Source organism: Salvelinus fontinalis, chromosome 6 (assembly GCF_029448725.1).
Source record: "Salvelinus fontinalis isolate EN_2023a chromosome 6, ASM2944872v1, whole genome shotgun sequence".
Classification (NCBI taxonomy): domain Eukaryota; kingdom Metazoa; phylum Chordata; class Actinopteri; order Salmoniformes; family Salmonidae; genus Salvelinus; species Salvelinus fontinalis.
This window is the reverse complement of record NC_074670.1, coordinates 48,329,737-48,353,642: the sequence shown is the minus strand read 5'-3', so window position 1 is coordinate 48,353,642 and position 23,906 is coordinate 48,329,737. Positions and strand designations below refer to the sequence as shown.

At 44.1% G+C, this 23,906-nt stretch overlaps 1 protein-coding gene and 1 long non-coding RNA gene across 9 annotated transcripts in view; one reads left to right on the top strand and one right to left on the bottom strand.

Annotated features, from left to right (window-relative positions):
- Positions 1–2,087: 2,087 nt before the first annotated feature.
- Positions 2,088–22,194, bottom strand: LOC129857972 (uncharacterized). 2 transcript variants are annotated; one of them, XR_008759972.1, is made up of 2 exons: positions 22,134–22,194; positions 2,088–2,432 (listed from the first exon to the last, which is right to left on the bottom strand). It is a non-coding gene; the product is annotated as an uncharacterized LOC129857972 (long non-coding RNA). The 2 variants fall into 2 exon arrangements; XR_008759971.1 differs by lacking the exon at positions 22,134–22,194 and adding an exon at positions 6,004–6,155.
- The window catches only part of LOC129857971 (protocadherin alpha-C2-like), a 32,899-nt gene continuing 15,320 nt past the window's right edge, over positions 6,328–23,906 (top strand). For 2 of the 7 annotated variants that reach the window (XM_055926767.1, XM_055926770.1), the window contains exon 1: positions 21,053–23,901. In XM_055926767.1, coding sequence (XP_055782742.1) covers positions 21,490–23,901 — 2,412 coding nt within the window. In that variant the 5' untranslated portion in view covers positions 21,053–21,489. The other 5 variants (XM_055926775.1, XM_055926765.1, XM_055926774.1 and 2 more) reach the window with 5 other exon arrangements.

Below are 23,906 nucleotides of genomic sequence, written 5' to 3'. Positions count from 1 at the left end.
TGTGGTTTTCTTTCTTATTATGGAGCCTATTACGCATTCTCTTGTCATCACCAGCTTTCCCCAAACACGCCTAGAGGCAGTAAAGGTTTAATTCTAAGGCTGTATTAAATTGAGTGAGACACGTATTCAATGTTTAATCAGCTTGAGTCACACATCCACTTTAAAGTTCGGGAAATTGTTTTGGGGTAAAAAAGTTCCACGCCACACTAACTCCGGGGCAGGCTTTCTGCCACGGCAAGCTGTTTTCCGTGGCAAGGAATTAACATAGTCAAATGCTAACATATGCTAATTAGGCTGCTCGCATTTCCATTCGCCCGTAGAGAATAGACGAGGTTCATTAACTGAACAAACAGAATCTCTCCTCGAAATATAATTTAATTAAAGACGGTGGGACTTGGACACAAGCCGCGGGCTAGGAGCTTCCGTTCCAAATGCCACACCTGGACGCGATATGCCGAACCTTCTGCCCACTCTCTCCATGCCCTTTTCCTTTTAATATCCCGGGGAATGAGTTCCGAATGTCAACAGATGAGGAGTCTATCGGCCGGATTCACGGGGGTAATTAGGTCGGCGCATGCCTCAGATTGAAAATAATTCTGTTAATAAGGAAACGGTCTCCATGGAGGCAAGACGCTTCTCGAACTGGAGTGTAACCCTCTCTCTTCCTGGGGAGGAGGAGAGCCATGGGACGGTATAGCAGGGCTAGAGTTCGTTAGTTCACCTAAACATCACTTAAATAAAGGTGATATAGTACGTGGAGCTATTGTATCGGCTTAAAAATGGAGTCATACCATTTTTCACATGCTCTAAAATATGAAGGTGTGTCTATGAATATTAACCATGGCATGTTATAACATGGTATAGAGTTTGGTACATTCCATGGCATGGATTTATCTGCAGCAGTGTTGTGTTCCATAGGATCCCTGACCAAAAAGGTTAATATCATCACCATAATTACTATAGTGCAGGGTTCCCTAACGGGTGGTTTTAATTGCCCCTCCATGTTTTCTGAGCAAAAAAATATATATATTTCTTATTTTTATTTGTTATTATTTGGACATAAAAGACAGTAAAAAAAGAAAGGAGATCAGCTCCAAGTGATTTTAATGTGAGATATCTGTTCCCAACTACTCCCATGCATAAGAAACACGTGATCGTATACAAACGAAAGCAAGGTTTGAAATGATTATGTTTTAGTCAAATATTATATCTGTTTGGGATTCTTGCGGTCAATTTGCCGTCGGAAGATTTGTCATTATGTTCGGTCTGCGGCTGAATCTAGTTGATGAAGCCTGCTATAGAGGCTGGTATGCCCTTTCCCTTCAGTATCCAGTGTAGACGCCAGTGCTCCCATATAAGCCTTCTCCCACTGCCTCTGACCTTTGACCTTATTGAAGCCTAGTAAAGGCTCTATATCCTAACCTCAGAGGGAGCCTCGGTGTCTCATCACTAGAGAACGGGATGACCACGTGTGTACCCCATGCAGCTCTGTGATCCATGGGGCGTATTCTGCAGGTTTATCCCCATACTCATCTCTTCCCCAACCTTTCTTACCTCCCTCTCTAATCCCATACATTCTCCTCCAAGTCGGCTTCTCCCTTTCGCTAGATCAATGAAACACAGAGAGGGACACATTAGTTAGCTAAGCAAAAGACTTATATAAAGTCAATGTAAATGAATAAACACTCTTAATTAAAATCATGTCCAGAACACCATGGCCTAGATATGTATTATTATGAGATAGTACAGGGATAATGGAGACCCTTAGAGAACTGAATGAAACACCAACCCTATCACTGTGCATGACCGATGTGACCAGGCATGGCCTAGTATAGATCTACTGTAGATCTGTAGTACATGTAGTCTGCCTGCTGGATCTCCACCAGGGGGCACCATTAAGTCACAAACAGAGGGAGAGAGATGGAAAAGCTTCTTTGCGTTTGAAAACAAGTAAAGTAAAGTACTCACATCAAAACTATTTCACCGTGCTACACTTTCAACATGATGGAATAGATCACGTAAAAAAGGGCACTAACACTCAGAAAGCATGCATGGAAGAAGCAGACAAGAAAGCACATAAGACTTAGTTGTGTTTTAGAAATGACAGCTAGTTTAGTTGATATTAGCACACACGTGTTGGTATTGGTTTGAGAGAAGAGATATCAGTTTGGGGATTAAGTGGCTTCCTGGTCATCTGTAGAGGTCATACGTTGGCTCTGGTTCATCAGTGGCTTCCTGGTCATCTGTAGAGGTCATACGTTGGCTCTGGTTCATCAGTGGCTTCCTGGTCATCTGTAGAGGTCATACGTTGGCTCTGGTTCATCAGTGGCTTCCTGGTCATCTGTAGAGGTCATACGTTGGCTCTGGTTCATCAGTGGCTTCCTGGTCATCTGTAGAGGTCGTGCGTGAGCTCTGGTTCATCAGCATGTGACCTGTAATGGAAAAAAAGAACACAGAATACACCAAAGTCCCGCCTACTTCCTGGTGCAAGTTTTTTTTTTAAATGTAAAAGTATAAGTATAGGGGGATATCGGTGAACATGTGCCGTGGTCAAGTCGACGACGGCTCCAGTGCAATGAGTCGAGCTTTCTCAGGTGTTCAAAAGTGCACATCTGACCAAAGAGTCTAATGCTTCCTTAGCTAGTTCTTTATGAAGCAACATTTACTGGGATGGTAAAAACAGCTTGAATATCATAACAACATCAGGGGAACGGGGCAGAACGGAACGGTGAATCAAATGCAGCAGTTCTACAACATCTTTAATTGAGCCTCTCGTTCTCCTTCATGCAAAATTCCACCCCAAAACGACCCGTTGGTTTTTGTTCTCATTAGTCCATTGTTGACGTAATCCCTAAAAACGTTTTGCTTGTCAGCGATCAAGTTTTCAAGATATGTCACTTTGAAAATACAGAAATCCTCCCCATATGATGGATGCCTTTTGCGTCACGGGAAAATGTCTGTATTGGATTTAATTTGATTTAATGAAATGTACCTTGAATATTGCATCTCATTTGTGTAGGCTATTAGTCAGACAGAACCCGCGGAGTACTCTGAATTTAGTCTCAAGCCGACTACTTTTCCCCTCATTGTTAGGCTGTTTGATATGTAATGTGAATTAACAGTTTATAAATAGCAACTAAATAGCAACTAAATACGGTAAAAAAAATATATATATACACTGCTCAAAAAAATAAAGGGAACACTTAAACAACACAATGTAACTCCAAGTCAATCACACTTCTGTGAAATCAAACTGTCCACTTAGGAAGCAACACTGATTGACAATAAATTTCACATGCTGTTGTGCAAATGGAATAGACAAAAGGTGGAAATTATAGGCAATTAGTAAGACACCCCTAAAAAAGGAATGGTTCTGCAGGTGGTGACCACACACCACTTCTCAGTTCCTATGCTTCCTGGCTGATGTTTTGGTCACTTTTGAATGCTGGCGGTGCTTTCATTCTAGTGGTAGCATGAGACGGAGTCTACAACCCACACAAGTGGCTCAGGTAGTGCAGCTCATCCAGGATGGCACATCAATGCGAGCTGTGGCAAGAAGGTATGCTGTGTCTGTCAGCGTAGTGTCCAGAGCATGGAGGCGCTACCAGGAGACAGGCCAGTACATCAGGAGACGTGGAGGAGGCGGTAGGAGGGCAACAACCCAGCAGCAGGACCGCTACCTCCGCCTTTGTGCAAGGAGGAGCAGGTGGAGCACTGCCAGAGCCCTGCAAAATGACCTCCAGCAGGCCACAAATGTGCATGTGTCTGCTCAAACGGTCAGAAACAGACTCCATGAGGGTGGTATGAGGGCCCGACGTCCACAGGTGGGGGTTGTGCTGACAGCCCAACACCGTGCAGGACGTTTGGCATTAGCCAGAGAACACCAAGATTGGCAAATTCGCCACTAGCGCCCTGTTCTCTTCACAGATGAAAGCAGGTTCACACTGAGCACATGTAACAGACGTGACAGAGTCTGGAGACGCCGTGGAGAACGTTCTGCTGCCTGCAACATCCTCCAGCATGACCGGTTTGGCGGTGGGTCAGTCATGGTGTGGGGTGGCATTTCTTTGGGGGGCCGCACAGCCCTCCATGTGCTCGCCAGAGGTAGCCTGACTGCCATTAGGTACCAAGATGAGATCCTCAGACCCCTTGTGAGACCATATGCTGACACATGCACATTTGTGGCCTGCTGGAGTTCATTTTGCAGGGCTCTGGCAGTGCACCTTCTTGCACAAAGGCGGAGGTAGCGGTCCTGCTGCTGGGTTGTTGCCCTCCTACGGCCTCCTCCACGTCTCCTGATGTACTGGCCTGTCTCCTGGTAGCGCCTCCAAGCTCTGGACACTACGCTGACAGACACAACAAACCTTTATGCCACAGCTCACATTGATGTGCCATCCTGGATGAACTGCACTACCTGAGCCACTTGTGTGGGTTGTAGACTCCGTCTCATGCTACCACTAGAGTGAAAGCACCGCCAGCATTCAAAAGTGACCAAAACATCAGCCAGGAAGCATAGGAACTGAGAAGTGGTGTGTTTTCACCACCTGCAGAACCATTCCTTTTTTGGGGGTGTCTTACTAATTGCCTATAATTTCCACCTTTTGTCTATTCCATTTGCACAACAGCATGTGAAATTTATTGTCAATCAGTGTTGCTTCCTAAGTGGACAGTTTGATTTCACAGAAGTGTGATTGACTTGGAGTTACATTGTGTTGTTTAAGTTTTCCCTTTATTTTTTTGAGCAGTGTATATAAATAGTACACTGCATAACGAAAAAATCCCTACTAAATTAGTGTTTGGAGGGTGGACTGACTGTGTTATTTTGTATTAATAGACTGGTTTTACGCACAACAACTTTGTATCCAAGCTGGGAGAGAGCGCGTACAATCTGCAATGTTTGAATCTCCAACTTTAATTACTGAACAAGTAATTACATGATTTCCACTAGCCAGCAGTCTAAATGGCAGCATTGCAACACCTTGTATAGCTTCGTGAAATGTTAGGCTTAACATGAAATAATGACGACCAAATAGACCTACCAATAAAAATGTATACGTTAGCAAAAGCAAAGATATACACAACCTGGCATCAAAGAAAGCCTATTATCGAGTCGATAGGCATGGAGCCGTATAGACATGCAGCAGCCTTTCAGCACCATGGACAGCGATCGTTATGGTCTCTACTTTGTGAGTGGCTGTCTGGCTGTCACATTCGATTTTTTTATTAAGGTGGGGGGCGGGAGACGGGGGGACGAACACCAACCTTGCAGGGGTCCAGAGAAACTGCATTATGCCAGTAGGTCATTTAAGATAAACAGTATGTCAAATGATATTCCTATTCTCGGATTAATTTACCTTTAACCAATGCCTTTTTATGAAGGTTTTCTATTACGAAAATGTTTTGCAATCGAAAACCTTCATCAAAGGCATCGGGTAGAAGTAAATTAATCCATGAATACTAATTTAATTTTACATATATCTTAGATGACCACGTCTTCATAAAATGGATTATATAAACTAGAAGCCTATTCAAAAACAGTATGGGATTTACACCAGGAATTAGGCGGGACTTTCATAGGGTATACAGAGGCAGTTAGGAATGTAAGAGACAGCTGCATACACGACATTACAGTCAAGACTATTCCTTCATTCTATGTTCAAATAAACTATTAGTAATTTTAGTGTTTTTCAACCATTCAGGCCTGCTATATTTGGCCTTCTAAACGTTTAGATTGAAATTAATAAAGACGCTTGGTTAGAGTGATATGCAGGCGCTGTCCACTGGCGAGGTCCTGAAATCCCTGCCAACGGTCTATTGTTGTGTCAAGTTCGGTTACAAGACAGCAAAACTGTATTTTATTCATATTTTTCGCGGGTGATGTCATAATCATTGAGGAGAGGTCAGAGAATTCGAAAAGTTGGATTTGGCGCTACATTTGATTCACTGCTAGCCCATTTGTGTACATGCCCTTCATACTTAGTAATGTGAATATCAATAGCATACTTAGCAATCAGCATACTTAGCAGAATCACGTCAACCAGTGTGGCCTCTCTCCCAGCCTGCCTCTCCCCCTGCGTTAACCACGCGGTGTCGCTGTTCACCAGTAAATGGCTCAGCTCTGTTCAGAGGGAGCCGTGTCATTCTCGTCCAGCCCCGCTGCAGAACAGACCTGCTTCAGCCGAAACAAATCTGCCTCTTTATTTCATAACAACGATAATGCTCTGAACAACTGGTTGCTACACAGGATTTTTGTACACTCATAGCAGCCGAGTGTAATAGCAGCCGAGTGTATGAGGAGTCTATTTCTGGCTGGAATTCAACGTTCAGGATGCGTCGGGAAAAAAGGTGTTTCTCGGCTGTCTTTGTTTTTTGTACGTTATGGAGCAGCACTTTGTCCGTGACTCGGTACTCCATACCCGAGGAGATGGAGAGGGGGTCCGTCGTGGCCAATTTAGCCGCAGATTTGGGTCTGGAGGTTGGAGTTCTGGCTCACCGCGAGGTAAAACTTGAAATGTTCCAAGAAAGCAATAAATATCTGGATGTCAACAAAAAGACAGGGGAGCTCTACATTGTTGAAAAGATGGACAGAGAATACCTCTGCCCATCGAAAACCGCAACAACGTGTTTCGTTAAACTCGACGTTATCATTGAAAGTCCCTTGCGCATTTTCAATATCGAGTTGGAAATCAAAGATATCAATGATAATGCTCCTCATTTCCGTAGAGACAGGGTAGAGCTTGATGTTTCAGAATCGGCTACCCCGGGTGAGAGATTCTCCTTACCAAATGCCGTGGACCCAGATGGTGGTATAAACACTGTAAAAATGTACAAACTCAGTGAAAGCGAACATTTCACAATCGAAATTCAGACTGGGAGTGATGGTACTAAATACGTTGACATGGTTTTGACAAAGGCTTTAGACCGAGAGCAGCACGCCGTTCATCATCTAATATTGACCGCTGTAGATGGCGGGGTCCCCGCGCGCTCCGGTACAGCTAATATCATTGTTAGGGTGCTAGATACAAACGACAACGCCCCTCGATTCGACCACCCGGTTTATTCCGTTAATATGACAGAGAACTCCCCGATTGGAACGCTAGTAATGAAGCTTAACGCCACAGATTTAGATGAGGGCCCAAATGCAGAAATCAAGTATTCATTCACACTTTACACATCAGAGAAAACACAAGACGTCTTTGCACTAAATCCAAACACAGGAGAGATAACAGTGAAGGGCACGATTGATTATGAAGACATGAAGTTTTACGAGATGCATGTTGAGGCTAAGGACAAAGGACAGCATCCCCTATTGGGGCAGTGTAAAGTTGTGGTGCGCGTAACAGATGTGAACGACAACTATCCCGATATCACCGTTAAGTCTTATAAGAGCACAGTTAATGAGAATATTCCCGTGGGGACAGTCATAGCTATCGTAGGTATAAGCGATAGGGACACAGGTGACAATGGCAAAGTGAGCCTATCTATAAACCAAAACCTGCCATTTGTTTTGAACAAGTCCTCTGACGTCCTTTATGAGCTCAAAGTCTCAGAGCCATTAGACCGTGAGCAAGTGCCAGAATATGACATCACACTCGTTGTGACCGATGGAGGATCGCCCCCCTTGTCTGATAATGAAACGATAACTTTACATCTATTGGATGTCAATGATAACGGGCCACTCTTCCCTCAGTCGTTCTACACTATTCCCGTTATGGAGAATAACGCACCTGGGGCCTTGCTAAGTTCCCTCACTGCGTTTGATCCAGACCTCCATGAAAACCAGTATCTAGTTTATTTCATCATAGAGAAGGAGATAGTGAACACCTCCATGTCAATGCTGTTCTCCATCAATCCGGAGAACGGTAATCTTTACGCACTAAAGACGTTTGACTATGAGATAGAGAAGAAGTTCCTTTTCCACATCGAGGCCAGAGACTCTGGTGTTCCTCCGCTCAGCAGTAACGTGACTGTCCACATCATTATTGTGGACCAGAACGACAATCCCCCGGTCATAGTGTCTCCGTGGCGCGCGCACGGCTCTGTGGTGGAGGAGAAGATCCCCAGATCCACCGATAAAGGATCCCTGGTCTCCAAGGTGATAGCCATAGACACGGACTCGGTCCAGAACTCTCGGATTACATACCAGTTTCTACAGGTTACTGACGCCACCCTATTCAGTCTGGACCAATACAACGGAGAGATACGTACTATGAGAATGTTCAGTTACAGAGATCCGCGTCATCAACGGCTGGTTGTCATCGCCAAGGACAACGGGGATCCTGCTCTCTCTGCTACAGTTACCATAAAGCTCTCAACAGTGGAGACTGCCGTTAAAGCCTACTCTGACATGACGGAAGTGCCTCTAGAATATGACATATTTTCAGATTTAAACCTGTATTTGGTGATCGGACTGGGCTCGGTGTCCTTTCTGTTATTGATCACCATATTGGTCACCTGTGTGCTGAAGTGTCAGAAACCAATGCCCAGTAAAGCGGCTCCTCCCAGTAGGAACAGCGTGATCAGTGAGAGGAATTCGACCATCGCAGATTCCACCCTGGTCTCCAACGATGCCTACTGGTACAGTCTGTTTCTAGCGGAGACGAGGAAAGGAAAGCTGGTAGTCAGACAGCCTGTGCCAAAGGCGGGTTCCAGATACATCGTGTCCAGTCTACCAAGGAGCACTGGCCTGACAGAGACCAGCGACTCAGCGGCCTCTACTTTGCAGGTAATACTAAACTCTTCATTTCAGATATTTAAACAGTTGTTTTAATGTAGTCTTTTGTCCGTGTACGACTCTTTACAAATGCACCTTGTGCTTAAACTTCTATACATGTATTTTATTATTAAATGGAAGATACTTCATGTAATATTTGTGTTGTGGAGAAATGACCAGGCAGGAGACGAGAATACAGTTAGTTTTCGTTTAGTCAAAACTTCTCGTGCTCTACAGTCCCGGGCACAATAGTGCGCATGTGCATTTCCTATTAGGTGTAGTAACGTAACACTGTCGTAATACATCACCGCTTAGTAACAGCATAGTAACTAATATAAACAGATGTAGATCCCAGATACTACACTTCAGTGCTTATAAAATAATACTCAATCTCTATACCATAGGTCTACGAAAACCTTTAATAGATAAATACATGTGGCAAAATCAAATAAATCACATAAAGGCTTCCTTGGTCTTGCTTTATTCTTAACGTCCATCAAAATCTTGCAGGCAACAATGCTCCACACCTTTGCGTCCTAGTATGTTGTTTTAGTCAGATGTACAACCTTGTTTTATGCACAAAGTGTCGCTGTTTACCAGCTAAACACACTATTTTAGCGACGCAATAGTCGCCATGACAGTTCGTCATAAAGAAGGCAGTGTACAAACGTGGTGGACAGCTCCCAGTGCTGAATCCGTCAAAAAGGAGATTATTCTGCCCTGTTTGCCCTTAAACACCAAAGGAATTGTGCTATGCTGTTTTAAAGATCTTATTCCGTTGTATCACATTTTGTTTGACCTGACTGCTTTGTCAACAAAGCTCACAAAGACAACAATGGAGGCACGTATCAGCGCACAGCACTGGAGAAGGTACGTCTCGGTCGTTCTTCTTTTCTCTGCCGCCCTGAACACGGCGTATGCGGTTACTCACTATTCTATTCCTGAAGAAATGGAGGAAGGCTCCGTTGTGGCTAATCTTGCAGCTGATTTAGGTTTGGATGTGAAAACACTGAGTAGACGCAAGATGCGCTTAGACATTATCTCGAGTAAAAAATATCTTGACGTGAACAAAGAAACGGGGGAGCTGTACATTGTAGAGAAGATGGACAGGGAATACCTTTGCCCTGCTAAGACATCATGTTTTCTTAAAATGGAAGCTATTATTGAAAATCCACAACGGATCTTTTACATCGAAATAGAGATAATGGACATCAATGATAATGCCCCCCATTTCCGAAGGGACACCATTAACTTGGATATTTCAGAAGCAACACAGGGTGGTGAACGATTTTCTGTTAACAATGCAGTGGATCCTGACGTTGGTTCGAACTCAGTGAAAACATACCTATTGAGCGAAAATGAGCACTTTACCATCGAAATTCAGACAGGAAGAGATGGGTCAAAGTTTGCTGATTTGATTCTGAAAAAGGCTTTAAACCGAGAGCAGCAGGCGGTCCATAATCTAATACTCACCGCTGTAGATGGCGGAGTCCCCGCGCGCTCCGGGACAGCCAGCATAGTTGTTCGCGTTTTAGATACGAATGACAACGCCCCTAAATTTGACAAAGACAATTACAAAATCGATATAATGGAAAACTCTCCAATTGGAAGTCTTGTTGTTAAATTGAATGCAACAGACTTAGATGAGGGTACCAATTCGGAAATAGTATATTCTTATAGCCTGTATACATCAGAGAAAACACAACAAACGTTCCATTTAAACCCTAATAACGGCGAGATCACGGTAAAGGAAATGATCAATTACGAGGATTTCAGGATCTATGATATGGAAGTAATTGCAACGGATAAGGGGTCCAATTCATTGACAGGTCAGTGTAAATTAACCATTTTAGTTACGGATATGAATGATAATCATCCCGAAATATCAATCAAATCATTTCAAAGTCCAGTCAAGGAAGTTATAGCAGTAGACACGGTGATAGCAGTGGTCAGTGTCAGCGATAAAGATTCAGGTGACAATGGGATAGTTGATATTCGTATTGCCGATACATTACCTTTTGCACTGAGAGAGTCTTCTGATAACTATTACGAATTAGTAGTTTCACAACCTCTGGATCGTGAGAAGGTTCCAGAATATGAAATCACTTTTACGGTAACAGACAGGGGTTCCCCTCCACTATCTGACAACGAAACGATGACTTTAGAACTACTAGACGTTAACGACAACGTTCCACAGTTCCCCCAGTCGTTCTACACTATTCCCGTTATGGAAAATAACGCACCTGGGGCCCTGCTAAGTTCCCTCACTGCGTTTGATCCAGACCTCCATGAAAACCAGTATCTAGTTTATTTCATCATAGAGAAGGAGATAGTGAACACCTCCATGTCAATGCTGTTCTCCATCAATCCGGAGAACGGTAATCTTTACGCACTAAAGACGTTTGACTATGAGATAGAGAAGGAGTTCCTTTTCCACATTGAGGCCAGAGACTCTGGTGTTCCTCCGCTCAGCAGTAACGTGACTGTCCACATCATTATTGTGGACCAGAACGACAACACCCCGGTCATAGTGTCTCCGTGGCGCGCGCACGGCTCCGTGGTGGAGGAGAAAATTCCCAGATCCACCGATAAAGGATCCCTGGTTTCCAAGGTGATAGCCATAGACACGGACTCGGTCCAGAACTCTCGGATTACATACCAGTTTCTACAGGTTACTGACGCCACCTTATTCAGTCTGGACCAATACAACGGAGAGATACGTACTATGAGAATGTTCAGTTACAGAGATCCGCGTCATCAACGGCTGGTTGTCATCGCCAAGGACAACGGGGATCCTGCTCTCTCTGCTACAGTTACCATAAAGCTCTCAACAGTGGAGACTGCCGTTAAAGCCTACTCTGACATGACGGAAGTGCCTCTAGAATATGACATATTTTCAGATTTAAACCTGTATTTGGTGATCGGCCTGGGCTCCGTGTCCTTTCTGTTATTGATCACCATTTTGGTCACCTGTGTGCTGAAGTGTCAGAAACCAATGCCAAGTAAAGCGGCCCCTCCTAGTAGGAACAGCGTGATCAGTGAGAGGAATTCGACCATCGCAGATTCCACCCTGGTCTCCAACGATGCCTACTGGTACAGTCTGTTTCTAGCGGAGACGAGGAAAGGAAAGCTGGTAGTCAGACAGCCTGTGCCAAAGGCGGGTTCCAGATACATCGTGTCCAGTCTACCAAGGAGCACGGGCCTGACAGAGACCAGCGACTCAGCGGCCTCTACTCTGCAGGTAAGAATAAACTCTTAATTTCTGATCAGAAAACTATTTTACTGTAGTCTGTTGTCCATGTATGACTTCACCTATTCACGTAGTGCGTAAATGTCTATACATGTGTTGATATTCAAGAGAAAACACTTGTTGGGTCTTGAAAAAACAACTAATCAACATCATGTTGGTCTATAACAAGTTTTACAATAGAAATGTCTGGCAAAAAACGGGGATCACATATCGACTACCTTGGTCTTTTAGGTAATTATGCTTCACACATTTGCATACATCTATCTAGAATGACTGTAGATATAATATTCAGACATAGTCCAACAAAGTAGAAGGGAGAACAGATGTACAAGCTTGTTATATGCACAAAGCGTCGCTGTTCACCAGTTTAACACACTCGCTTGTGATGCAATAATCGCCATGACAGCTCGTCATAGTTATTAAGGCAGTGTACCAACGCAATGGACAGCTCCCGGTGCTGAAACCATCAAAAAGGACATTATTCTGCTCGGCTCGACATAAACGCCAAAGGAGTTGAGCTATTCACTTGTAAATATTTGTATTCTCCTTGTTCATGTTGTGTTTGACCTGACTGTTCAGTAACCAGGACATAAAAATATAACAATGGAGGTGCACAGAAGCGCACAGCACTGGGGAAGGTACGTCTCGGTCGTTCTTCTTTTCTCTTCCGCCCTGAACACGGTGTATGCGGTTACTCACTATTCTATTCCGGAGGAATTAAAGGAAGGCTCTGTTGTCGCCAATTTAGCTGCTGATCTGGGACTAGACGTGCAGGAACTAAGTAGACGAAAAATGCGGTTAGATGTCATTGCCAATAAGAAATACTTGGATGTGAACAAAGAAACAGGAGAGCTGTACATTGTTGAAAAAATTGACAGAGAATATCTTTGCATATCAAAAACAACATGCTTTCTCAAATTGGACGCAACAATTGAAAATCCAGTAAGAATGTTCAACATTGAATTGGAAATACTGGACATTAACGACAATGCGCCTCATTTTCGAAGAGACACAATGCACTTGGATATAGCGGAGTCTACTCCTGCGGGCGAAAGATTCTCATTGAACAATGCAGTGGACCCAGATATTGGTACGAATTCAATTAAAACATACTATCTGAGTGAAAGTGAGCACTTCAATATAGAAATCCAGACGGGAAGAGATGGGTCTAAATTTACTGATTTGATTCTGAACAAGGCTTTAGACAGAGAGGAGCAGTCGGTTCATAATCTAATACTCACCGCTGTAGATGGAGGAGTCCCTTCACGCACAGGCACAGCGAATATCATTGTCCGTGTCCTGGATACCAATGACAACGCCCCTAAATTTGATAAGGACAGCTACAACATAGATATAATGGAGAATTCTCCAATTGGACGTTTAGTAGTGAAACTGAATGCAACTGATTTGGACGAGGGTTCAAATTCGGAAATAGTATATTCATATAGTCTTTATACATCAGAGAAAACGCAAGAAACGTTCAGTTTAAACCCTAACACCGGTGAAATAACAGTAAAGGACATGATAAATTATGAAGATTTTAGGATATATGATATGGAAGTTATAGCAGCGGACAAAGGAACACATTTTTTGTCTGGACATTGCAAACTAACTATCTTAGTGACAGATATGAATGATAATCATCCCGAATTATCGATCAAATCCTTTCAAAGTCCAGTCAAGGAGGATATAGCAGTAAACACGGTGATAGCAGTGGTTAGTGTCAGCGATAAAGATTCAGGTGACAATGGAAAAGTCGATATTCACATTGCTGATCAATTGCCATTTGCACTAAGAGCGTCTTCTGATAACTATTATGAGTTGGTAGTTTCACAACCTCTGGATCGTGAGAAGGTTCCAGAATATGAAATCACTTTTACGGTAACAGACAGGGGTTCCCCTCCGCTATCTGACAACGAAACTATGACTTTAGAACTACTAGACGTTAACGACAACGTTCCACAGTTCCCTCAGTCGTTCTACACTATTCCCGTTATGGAGAATAACGCACCTGGGGCCCTGCTAAGTTCCCTCACTGCGTTTGATCCAGACCTCCATGAAAACCAGTATCTAGTTTATTTCATCATAGAGAAGGAGATAGTGAACACCTCCATGTCAATGCTGTTCTCCATCAATCCGGAGAACGGTAATCTTTACGCACTAAAGACGTTTGACTATGAGATAGAGAAGGAGTTCCTTTTCCATATTGAGACCAGAGACTCTGGTGTTCCTCCGCTCAGCAGTAACGTGACTGTCCACATCATTATTGTGGACCAGAACGACAATCCCCCGGTCATAGTATCTCCATGGCGCGCGCACGGCTCCGTGGTGGAGGAGAAGATCCCCAGATCCACCGATAAAGGATCCCTGGTCTCCAAGGTGATAGCCATAGACACGGACTCGGTCCAGAACTCTCGGATCACATACCAGTTTCTACAGGTTACTGACGCCACCTTATTCAGTCTGGACCAATACAACGGAGAGATACGTACTATGAGGATGTTCAGTTACAGAGATCCGCGTCATCAACGGCTGGTTGTCATCGCCAAGGACAACGGGAATCCTGCTCTCTCTGCTACAGTTACCATAAAGCTCTCAACAGTGGAGACTGCCGTTAAAGCCTACTCTGACATGACGGAAGTGCCTCTAGAATATGACATTTTTTCAGATTTAAACCTGTATTTGGTGATCGGCCTGGGCTCGGTGTCCTTTCTGTTATTGATCACCATATTGGTCACCTGTGTGCTGAAGTGTCAGAAACCAATGCCCAGTAAAGCGGCCCCTCCCAGTAGGAACAGCGTGATCAGCGAGAGGAACTCGACCATTGCAGATTCCACCCTGGTCTCCAACGATGCCTACTGGTACAGTCTGTTTCTAGCGGAGACGAGGAAAGGAAAGCTGGTAGTCAGACAGCCTGTGCCAAAGGCGGGTTCCAGATACATCGTGTCCAGTCTACCAAGGAGCACTGGCCTGACAGAGACCAGCGACTCGGCAGCCTCTACTCTGCAGGTAAGAAGAAACTCTTCATTTCAAATCTGCAAAATGTTGTTTTACTGTAGCCTACTGTCCGTGTTTGAGTCTGTACGCGTTCGCCTCACGCGTAACTGTTTATCTATCAGTACGTAATTTAATATGCAATGGAAGACACTCAATGTCAAAACATGATAATCAATCAACAACAGATAGGTCTACAACAACTTTTAAAATAGAAATATATTGGGTGAAACCACTTCACCGTTCTAATAATGACTGGACAGCGCGTAATCCACTGGAACTGGTTTAAAGCTGGGTAAAGCCAAATATATAACATATGGGCTACCCTATTCGTTTTTCATTATTTACGTCGATTAAAATCTTGCAGCTAATGGTGCTACAAACGTTTGGATGCTTGTATCTGCTTTTAGTTATATTTTTCAAGTATAGTCCTCCTAAATGCAAAGAGAAATGTCTTCAAGCTTGTTACATGCACAAAGCGTCGCTGTTGACCAGCTAGCAAAACAGACTCGCTTATGATGCAATGGTCGCCATAACAGTACGTCATAATGAAGGCGGTGTAGCCTACAAACGCAGTGGACAGCTCCCGGTGCAAAATACCTTCAAAAAGGACATTGTTATTCCCTGCTCCTTCTAAAACGCCAACGGAGTTCTGAAGTATTATTTTACACATTGTCTTCGGCTGGCTCACGTTGTTTTACCTGACTGCGTAGTAACCAAAGTCTGCAAATATAACAATGGAGGCGCATATCAGCGCACAACACTGGGGAAGGTACGTCTCGGTCTTTCTTCTTTTTAGTGCGGTCCTGAACACTGCGTCTGCCGTCACTCACTATTCTATTCCCGAGGAAATGGAAGAAGGTTCCGTTGTTGCCAATTTAGCTGCTGATTTGGGTCTGGATGTAAAAACGCTGAGTAAAAGGAGGATTCGATTAGATGTCATAGCGAATAAGAAATATCTGGATGTGAACAAAGAAACGGGGCAGCTGTATATCGCAGAGAGGATTGACAGAGAATTAATTTGCACTGCTAAGACATCGACGTCTTGTTTTCTAAAAATGGAGGCTATTGTCGAAAACCCACAGCGGATATTTTATATCGAATTAGAGATAATGGACATCAATGATAACGCACCAAATTTTCGAAGGGACACAATTAACTTAGATCTTTCTGAAGCAACGCAGGCTGGTGAAAGGTTCTCTGTCAATAATGCAGTTGACCTTGATGTTGGGGCTAATTCAGTAAAAACCTACCATCTAAGTGACAGTGACCATTTCAATATAGAAATTCAGACCGGAAGAGATGGGTCAAAGTTTGCTGATTTGATTCTGAAAAAGGCTTTAGACCGAGAGCAGCAGGCAGTCCATAATCTAATACTCACCGCTGTAGATGGTGGAGTCCCCGCGCGCTCCGGTACAGCCAGCATTACTGTTCGTGTGCTTGATACGAACGACAACGCCCCTAAGTTTGACAAAGACAATTACAAAATCGATATAATGGAAAACTCTCCAATTGGAAGTCTTGTTGTTAAATTGAATGCAACAGACTTAGATGAGGGTACCAATTCGGAAATATTATATTCATATAGCCTGTATACATCAGAGAAAACACAACAAACGTTCCATTTAAACCCTAATAACGGCGAGATCACGGTAAAGGAAATGATCAATTACGAGGATTTCAGGATCTACGACATGGAAGTCATAGCAACGGATAAGGGACCCAATTCCTTGACAGGGCAGAGTAAATTAACTATTTTAGTCACGGATATGAATGATAATCATCCTGAAATCTCCATCAAATCATTTCAAAGTCCAGTCAAGGAAGTTATAGCAGTAGACACGGTGATAGCAGTGGTCAGTGTCAGCGATAAAGATTCAGGTGACAATGGGATAGTTGATATTCGTATTGCCGATACATTACCTTTTGCACTGAGAGAGTCTTCTGATAACTATTACGAATTAGTAGTTTCACAACCTCTGGATCGTGAGAAGGTTCCAGAATATGAAATCACTTTTACGGTAACAGACAGGGGTTCCCCTCCACTATCTGACAACGAAACGATGACTTTAGAACTACTAGACGTTAACGACAACGTTCCACAGTTCCCTCAGTCGTTCTACACTATTCCCGTTATGGAGAATAACGCACCTGGGGCCCTGCTAAGTTCCCTCACTGCGTTTGATCCAGACCTCCATGAAAACCAGTATCTAGTTTATTTCATCATAGAGAAGGAGATAGTGAACACCTCCATGTCAATGCTGTTCTCCATCAATCCGGAGAACGGTAATCTTTACGCACTAAAGACGTTTGACTATGAGATAGAGAAGGAGTTCCTTTTCCACATTGAGGCCAGAGACTCTGGTGTTCCTCCGCTCAGCAGTAACGTGACTGTCCACATCATTATTGTGGACCAGAACGACAATCCCCCGGTCATAGTATCTCCATGGCGCGCGCACGGCTCCGTGGTGGAGGAGAAGATCCCCAGATCCACCGATAAAGGATCCCTGGTCTCCAAGGTGATAGCCATAGACACGGACTCGGTCCAGAACTCTCGGATTACATACCAGTTTCTACAGGTTACTGACGCCACCCTATTCAGTCTGGACCAATACAACGGAGAGATACGTACTATGAGAATGTTCAGTTACAGAGATCCGCGTCATCAACGGCTGGTTGTCATCGCCAAGGACAACGGGGATCCTGCTCTCTCTGCTACAGTTACCATAAAGCTCTCAACAGTGGAGACTGCCGTTAAAGCCTACTCTGACATGACGGAAGTGCCTCTAGAATATGACATATTTTCAGATTTAAACCTCTATTTGGTGATCGGCCTGGGCTCCGTGTCCTTTCTGTTATTGATCACCATATTGGTCACCTGTGTGCTGAAGTGTCAGAAACCAATGCCCAGTAAAGCGGCTCCTCCCAGTAGGAACAGCGTGATCAGCGAGAGAAACTCGACCATTGCGGATTCCACCCTGGTCTCCAACGATGCCTACTGGTACAGTCTGTTCCTAGCGGAGACGAGGAAAGGAAAGCTGGTAGTCAGACAGCCTGTGCCAAAGGCGGGTTCCAGATACATCGTGTCTAGTCTACCAAGGAGCACTGGCCTGACAGAGACCAGCGATTCAGCAGCTTCTACTCTGCAGGTAAGACAAAACCCACCATCTGATTTGACCAAATGACCCTTAATCCCTTTGATGAACAAGTGCTGGATGTCTGTGCGTAAAAGTAGTCAATGTAGGGTGAAACGTCCATGCATATAGGCATACATTTATGGGTTTGAGAACAAACAAGTGTTGACAACGAAAAACAACAAAAACATTTAGAACTATTGTTTCTATTATACCTATTTCAATCAATTCAACTTTCCTCCCCGGTTTTAATTCTATGGTGTGAATGCTGGTAAAATGCGCGAAGCGTCGCTGCTCACCAGTAAAACGAACTCTTCTGTGATGTAACAGTCGCCATGACAGTTCGTTACAGTGAAGAAAGCAATGCAATTTGTGGACATCTCCTTGGTCCTGAATCCTTCGCTGTGAAAAGGATGATCTAAAATACATCTCGGTACAACGGTCGACTCGTTTGGCTTCTCATACCACCATCAAAAGGTATCGTTTTCTATAGTGCATCACTCACGGATCAAAACAGTCAAACGATGGAGGCGAATTGTGTCCTTCAGCCCTGGAAAAGGTACGTGTCGGTTTTTATTTTATTCTCTGCCACCATAAACACGTTGTCTGCCGTTACCCATTATTCTATTCCCGAAGAAATGGAGGAAGGCTCTGTTGTTGCTAATCTAGCCGCTGATTTGGGACTGGACGTGAAAACACTGAGTAGACGGAAGATGCGGTTAGACATCATTGCCAAAAAGAAATACTTGGATGTGAACAAAGAAACAGGCGAACTGTACGTTGTTGAGAAGATAGATCGAGAATATCTCTGCGCTTCTAAAACAGCCACGACTTGTTTTCTGAAATTGGATGCGACAATCGAAAACCCAATACGAATATTCAACATCGAATTGGAAATAATGGATATCAATGACAATGCGCCACACTTTCGACGGGATTCCATACATCTGGACATATCTGAATCCACGCCAACCGGGGAAAGATTCTCGTTAAACAACGCAGTGGATTCTGATGTCGGTACAAACTCAGTTAAAACATACTATCTCAGTGAAAGTGAGCATTTTAATATTGAAGTTCAGACCGGGAGAGACGGGTCAAAGTTTGCTGATCTAATTTTGAAAAAGACTTTAGACCGAGAGGAGCAGGCGGTTCATCATCTAATACTCACCGCTGTAGATGGCGGGGTCCCCGCGCGCTCCGGTACAGCGAGCATCATTGTTCGCGTGCTGGACACGAATGACAACGCCCCTCAATTTGAAAAGGATAATTACAATATAAACATAATGGAGAACTATCCATTTGGAAGTCTTGTGGTTAAATTGAACGCAACGGATATAGATGATGGCACTAATTCGGACATTGTCTATTCATTTAGTTTGTATACATCAGAAAAGGCGAAAGGAACCTTCAGTTTGAACCCAGCTAACGGAGAAATCAGAGTAAAAGAAATGATTAATTATGAAGATTTTAGAATTTATGATATGGAAGTCATAGCAACAGATAAGGGAGCCAATTCTTTATCAGGACAGTGTAAGTTAACTCTTCTGGTCACAGATATGAATGATAATCATCCAGAAATCTCCATCAAATCCTTTCAAAGTCCAGTCAAGGAGGATATAGCAGTAGACACGGTGATAGCAGTGGTTAGTGTCAGCGATAAAGATTCAGGTGACAATGGAAAAGTCGATATTCACATTGCTGATCAATTGCCATTTGCACTAAGAGAGTCTTCTGATAACTATTATGAGTTGGTAGTTTCACAACCTCTGGATCGTGAGAAGGTCCCAGAATATGAAATCACCTTTACCGTAACAGACAGGGGTTCCCCTCCGCTGTCTGACAACGAAACTACGACTTTAGAACTACTAGACGTTAACGACAACGTTCCACAGTTCCCTCAGTCGTTCTACACTATTCCCGTTATGGAGAATAACGCACCTGGGGCCTTGCTAAGTTCCCTCACTGCGTTTGATCCAGACCTCCATGAAAACCAGTATCTAGTTTATTTCATCATAGAGAAGGAGATAGTGAACACCTCCATGTCAATGCTGTTCTCCATCAATCCGGAGAACGGTAATCTTTACGCACTAAAGACGTTTGACTATGAGATAGAGAAGGAGTTCCTTTTCCACATCGAGGCCAGAGACTCGGGTGTTCCTCCGCTCAGCAGTAACGTGACTGTCCACGTCATTATTGTGGACCAGAACGACAACACACCGGTCATAGTGTCTCCATGGCGCGCGCACGGCTCCGTGGTGGAGGAGAAGATCCCCAGATCCACCGATAAAGGATCCCTGGTCTCCAAGGTCATAGCCATAGACACGGACTCGGTCCAGAACTCTCGGATTACATACCAGTTTCTACAGGTTACTGACGCCACCCTATTCAGTCTGGACCAATACAACGGAGAGATACGTACTATGAGAATGTTCAGTTACAGAGATCCGCGTCATCAACGGCTGGTTGTCATCGCCAAGGACAACGGGGAACCTGCTCTCTCTGCTACAGTTACGATCAAGCTCTCAACAGTGGAGACTGCCGTTAAAGCCTACTCTGACATGACGGAAGTGCCTCTAGAATATGACATATTTTCAGATTTAAACCTGTATTTGGTGATCGGCCTGGGCTCGGTGTCCTTTCTGTTATTGATCACCATATTGGTCACCTGTGTGCTGAAGTGTCAGAAACCAATGCCCAGTAAAGCGGCCCCTCCCAGTAGGAACAGCGTGATCAGCGAGAGGAACTCGACCATCGCAGATTCCACCCTGGTCTCCAACGATGCCTACTGGTACAGTCTGTTTCTAGCGGAGACGAGGAAAGGAAAGCTGGTAGTCAGACAGCCTGTGCCGAAGGCGGGTTCCAGATACATCGTGTCCAGTCTACCAAGGAGCACTGGCCTGACAGAGACCAGCGACTCAGCGGCCTCTACATTGCAAGTAAGAGTATACTCTTAATATATTATAACATAATTCAATGCTATGCTATATATACAGTTGCTATAGTCCCGTGCGTAAAACCAGGGCACAAATAAATACAGGTAAATAATAAAAGTTGTATTTAAAAAAATATATTTGGACATATGTATTTCCTCAATCCAACAGTTAGTCTCACCAGAAAGATGAACATATTTCCAATTCTAAGGTGGTCTGGTAAAATGCGCAAAGCGTCGCTGCTCACCAATAAAACCCACTATTCTGTGATGTAACAGTCGCCATGACAGTTCGTCGCTAGGAAGACAGTAAGGCAATTTCATGTGAACAGCTCCCTGGTCCTGAATTCCTCTTTGACAAATTATCATTTAAAATTGGATTGCATTACAACGCCGGAAATTGTCGTCGTCTCGTCTTCTCATATTCAAAAAGGTTCCATTTGGTTGCATTGCGCAAAACAGTCAAACGATGGCTGGACATCGCATCGTTCAGCCTTGTAAAAGGTACGTCTCGGTCTTTCTTCTTTTCTCTGCCGCCCTGAACACGGTGTATGCGGTCACTCACTACTCTGTTCCCGAGGAAATGGAGGAAGGCTCCGTTATTGCTAATCTGGCCTCTGATTTGGGGCTGAACACGAACAGTCTCAGCAAACGCAAGATGCGCTTGGATGTTATCGCCAACAAAAAATATCTGGACGTTAACAAAGAGACTGGCGAGCTGTATATCGTCGAACGGTTGGACAGGGAATCTCTTTGTCCAACTAAGACAGCGACGTCATGTTTTCTTAAAATGGATGCAACAATTGAAAATCCAATAAGGATGTTCAATATAGAATTAGAAATCATGGATATTAACGACAACGCGCCAAATTTTCGACGGGACACAATGGATTTGGATATATCAGAGTCTACTCCGGTGGGTGAGCGATTCTCTCTGAACAATGCAGTGGACCCGGACGTTGGTAGCAACACTGTTAAAACCTACCACCTAAGTGAGAGTGAACATTTCAATATCGAAATACAGACCGGAAGAGATGGAGCAAAGTTTGCTGATTTGATTCTGAAAAAGGCTTTAGACCGAGAGCAGCAGGCGGTTCATAATCTAATACTCACCGCTGTAGATGGCGGAGTCCCCGCGCGCTCCGGTACAGCCAACATCATTGTTCGGGTTCTGGATACAAATGACAACGCCCCTAAGTTTAATAAAGACACTTACAAAATCGATATAATGGAAAACTCTCCAATTGGAAGTCTTGTGGTGAAGTTGAATGCCACGGACTTTGACGAGGGCACCAATTCGGAAATAACATATTCATATAGTTTGTATACATCGGAGAAAACGCAAGGCACTTTCAGTTTAAACGCTAACAATGGAGAAATAACGGTAAAAGAAATGATAAATTATGAAGATTTCAGGATTTATGACATGGAAGTCATAGCAACAGATAAGGGAGCGAATTCCTTGTCAAGTCAGTGTAAATTAACAATTTTAGTTACAGATATGAATGACAATCACCCAGAAATGTCCATAAAATCGTTTCTTAGTCCTATAAAGGAAAATGTAGCCATAGACACTGTGATAGCAGTTGTGAGTGTCAGCGATAAAGATTCAGGTGAAAATGGAATAGTCAATATTCACATTGCGAATCAATTACCTTTTGCGCTGAGAGAGTCTTCTGATAACTATTTTGAGTTGGTAGTTTCACAACCTCTGGATCGTGAGAAGGTCCCAGAATATGACATAACTTTTACCGTAACAGACAGGGGTTCCCCTCCGCTGTCTGACAACGAAACTATGACTTTAGAACTACTAGACGTTAACGACAACGTTCCACAGTTCCCTCAGTCGTTCTACACTATTCCGGTTATGGAGAATAACGCACCTGGGGCCTTGCTAAGTTCCCTCACTGCGTTTGATCCAGACCTCCATGAAAACCAGTATCTAGTTTATTTCATCATAGAGAAGGAGATAGTGAACACCTCCATGTCAATGCTGTTCTCTATCAATCCGGAGAACGGTAATCTTTACGCACTAAAGACGTTTGACTATGAGATAGAGAAGGAGTTCCTTTTCCACATCGAGGCCAGAGACTCTGGTGTTCCTCCGCTCAGCAGTAACGTGACTGTCCACATCATTATTGTGGACCAGAACGACAATCCCCCGGTCATAGTATCTCCGTGGCGCGCGCACGGCTCCGTGGTGGAGGAGAAGATCCCCAGATCCACCGATAAAGGATCCCTGGTCTCCAAGGTGATAGCCATAGACACGGACTCGGTCCAGAACTCTCGGATTACATACCAGTTTCTACAGGTTACTGACGCCACCTTATTCAGTCTGGACCAATACAACGGAGAGATACGTACTATGAGAATGTTCAGTTACAGAGATCCGCGTCATCAACGGCTGGTTGTCATCGCCAAGGACAACGGGAATCCTGCTCTCTCTGCTACAGTTACCATAAAGCTCTCAACAGTGGAGACTGCCGTTAAAGCCTACTCTGACATGACGGAAGTGCCTCTAGAATATGACATATTTTCAGATTTAAACCTGTATTTGGTGATCGGCCTGGGCTCGGTGTCCTTTCTGTTATTGATCACCATATTGGTCACCTGTGTGCTGAAGTGTCAGAAACCAATGCCCAGTAAAGCGGCTCCTCCCAGTAGGAACAGTGTGATCAGCGAGAGAAACTCGACCATCGCAGATTCCACCCTGGTCTCCAACGATGCCTACTGGTACAGTCTGTTTCTAGCGGAGACGAGGAAAGGAAAGCTGGTAGTCAGACAGCCTGTGCCAAAGGCGGGCTCCAGATACATCGTGTCCAGTCTACCAAGGAGCACTGGCCTGACAGAGACCAGTGACTCAGCAGCCTCTACTCTGCAGGTAAG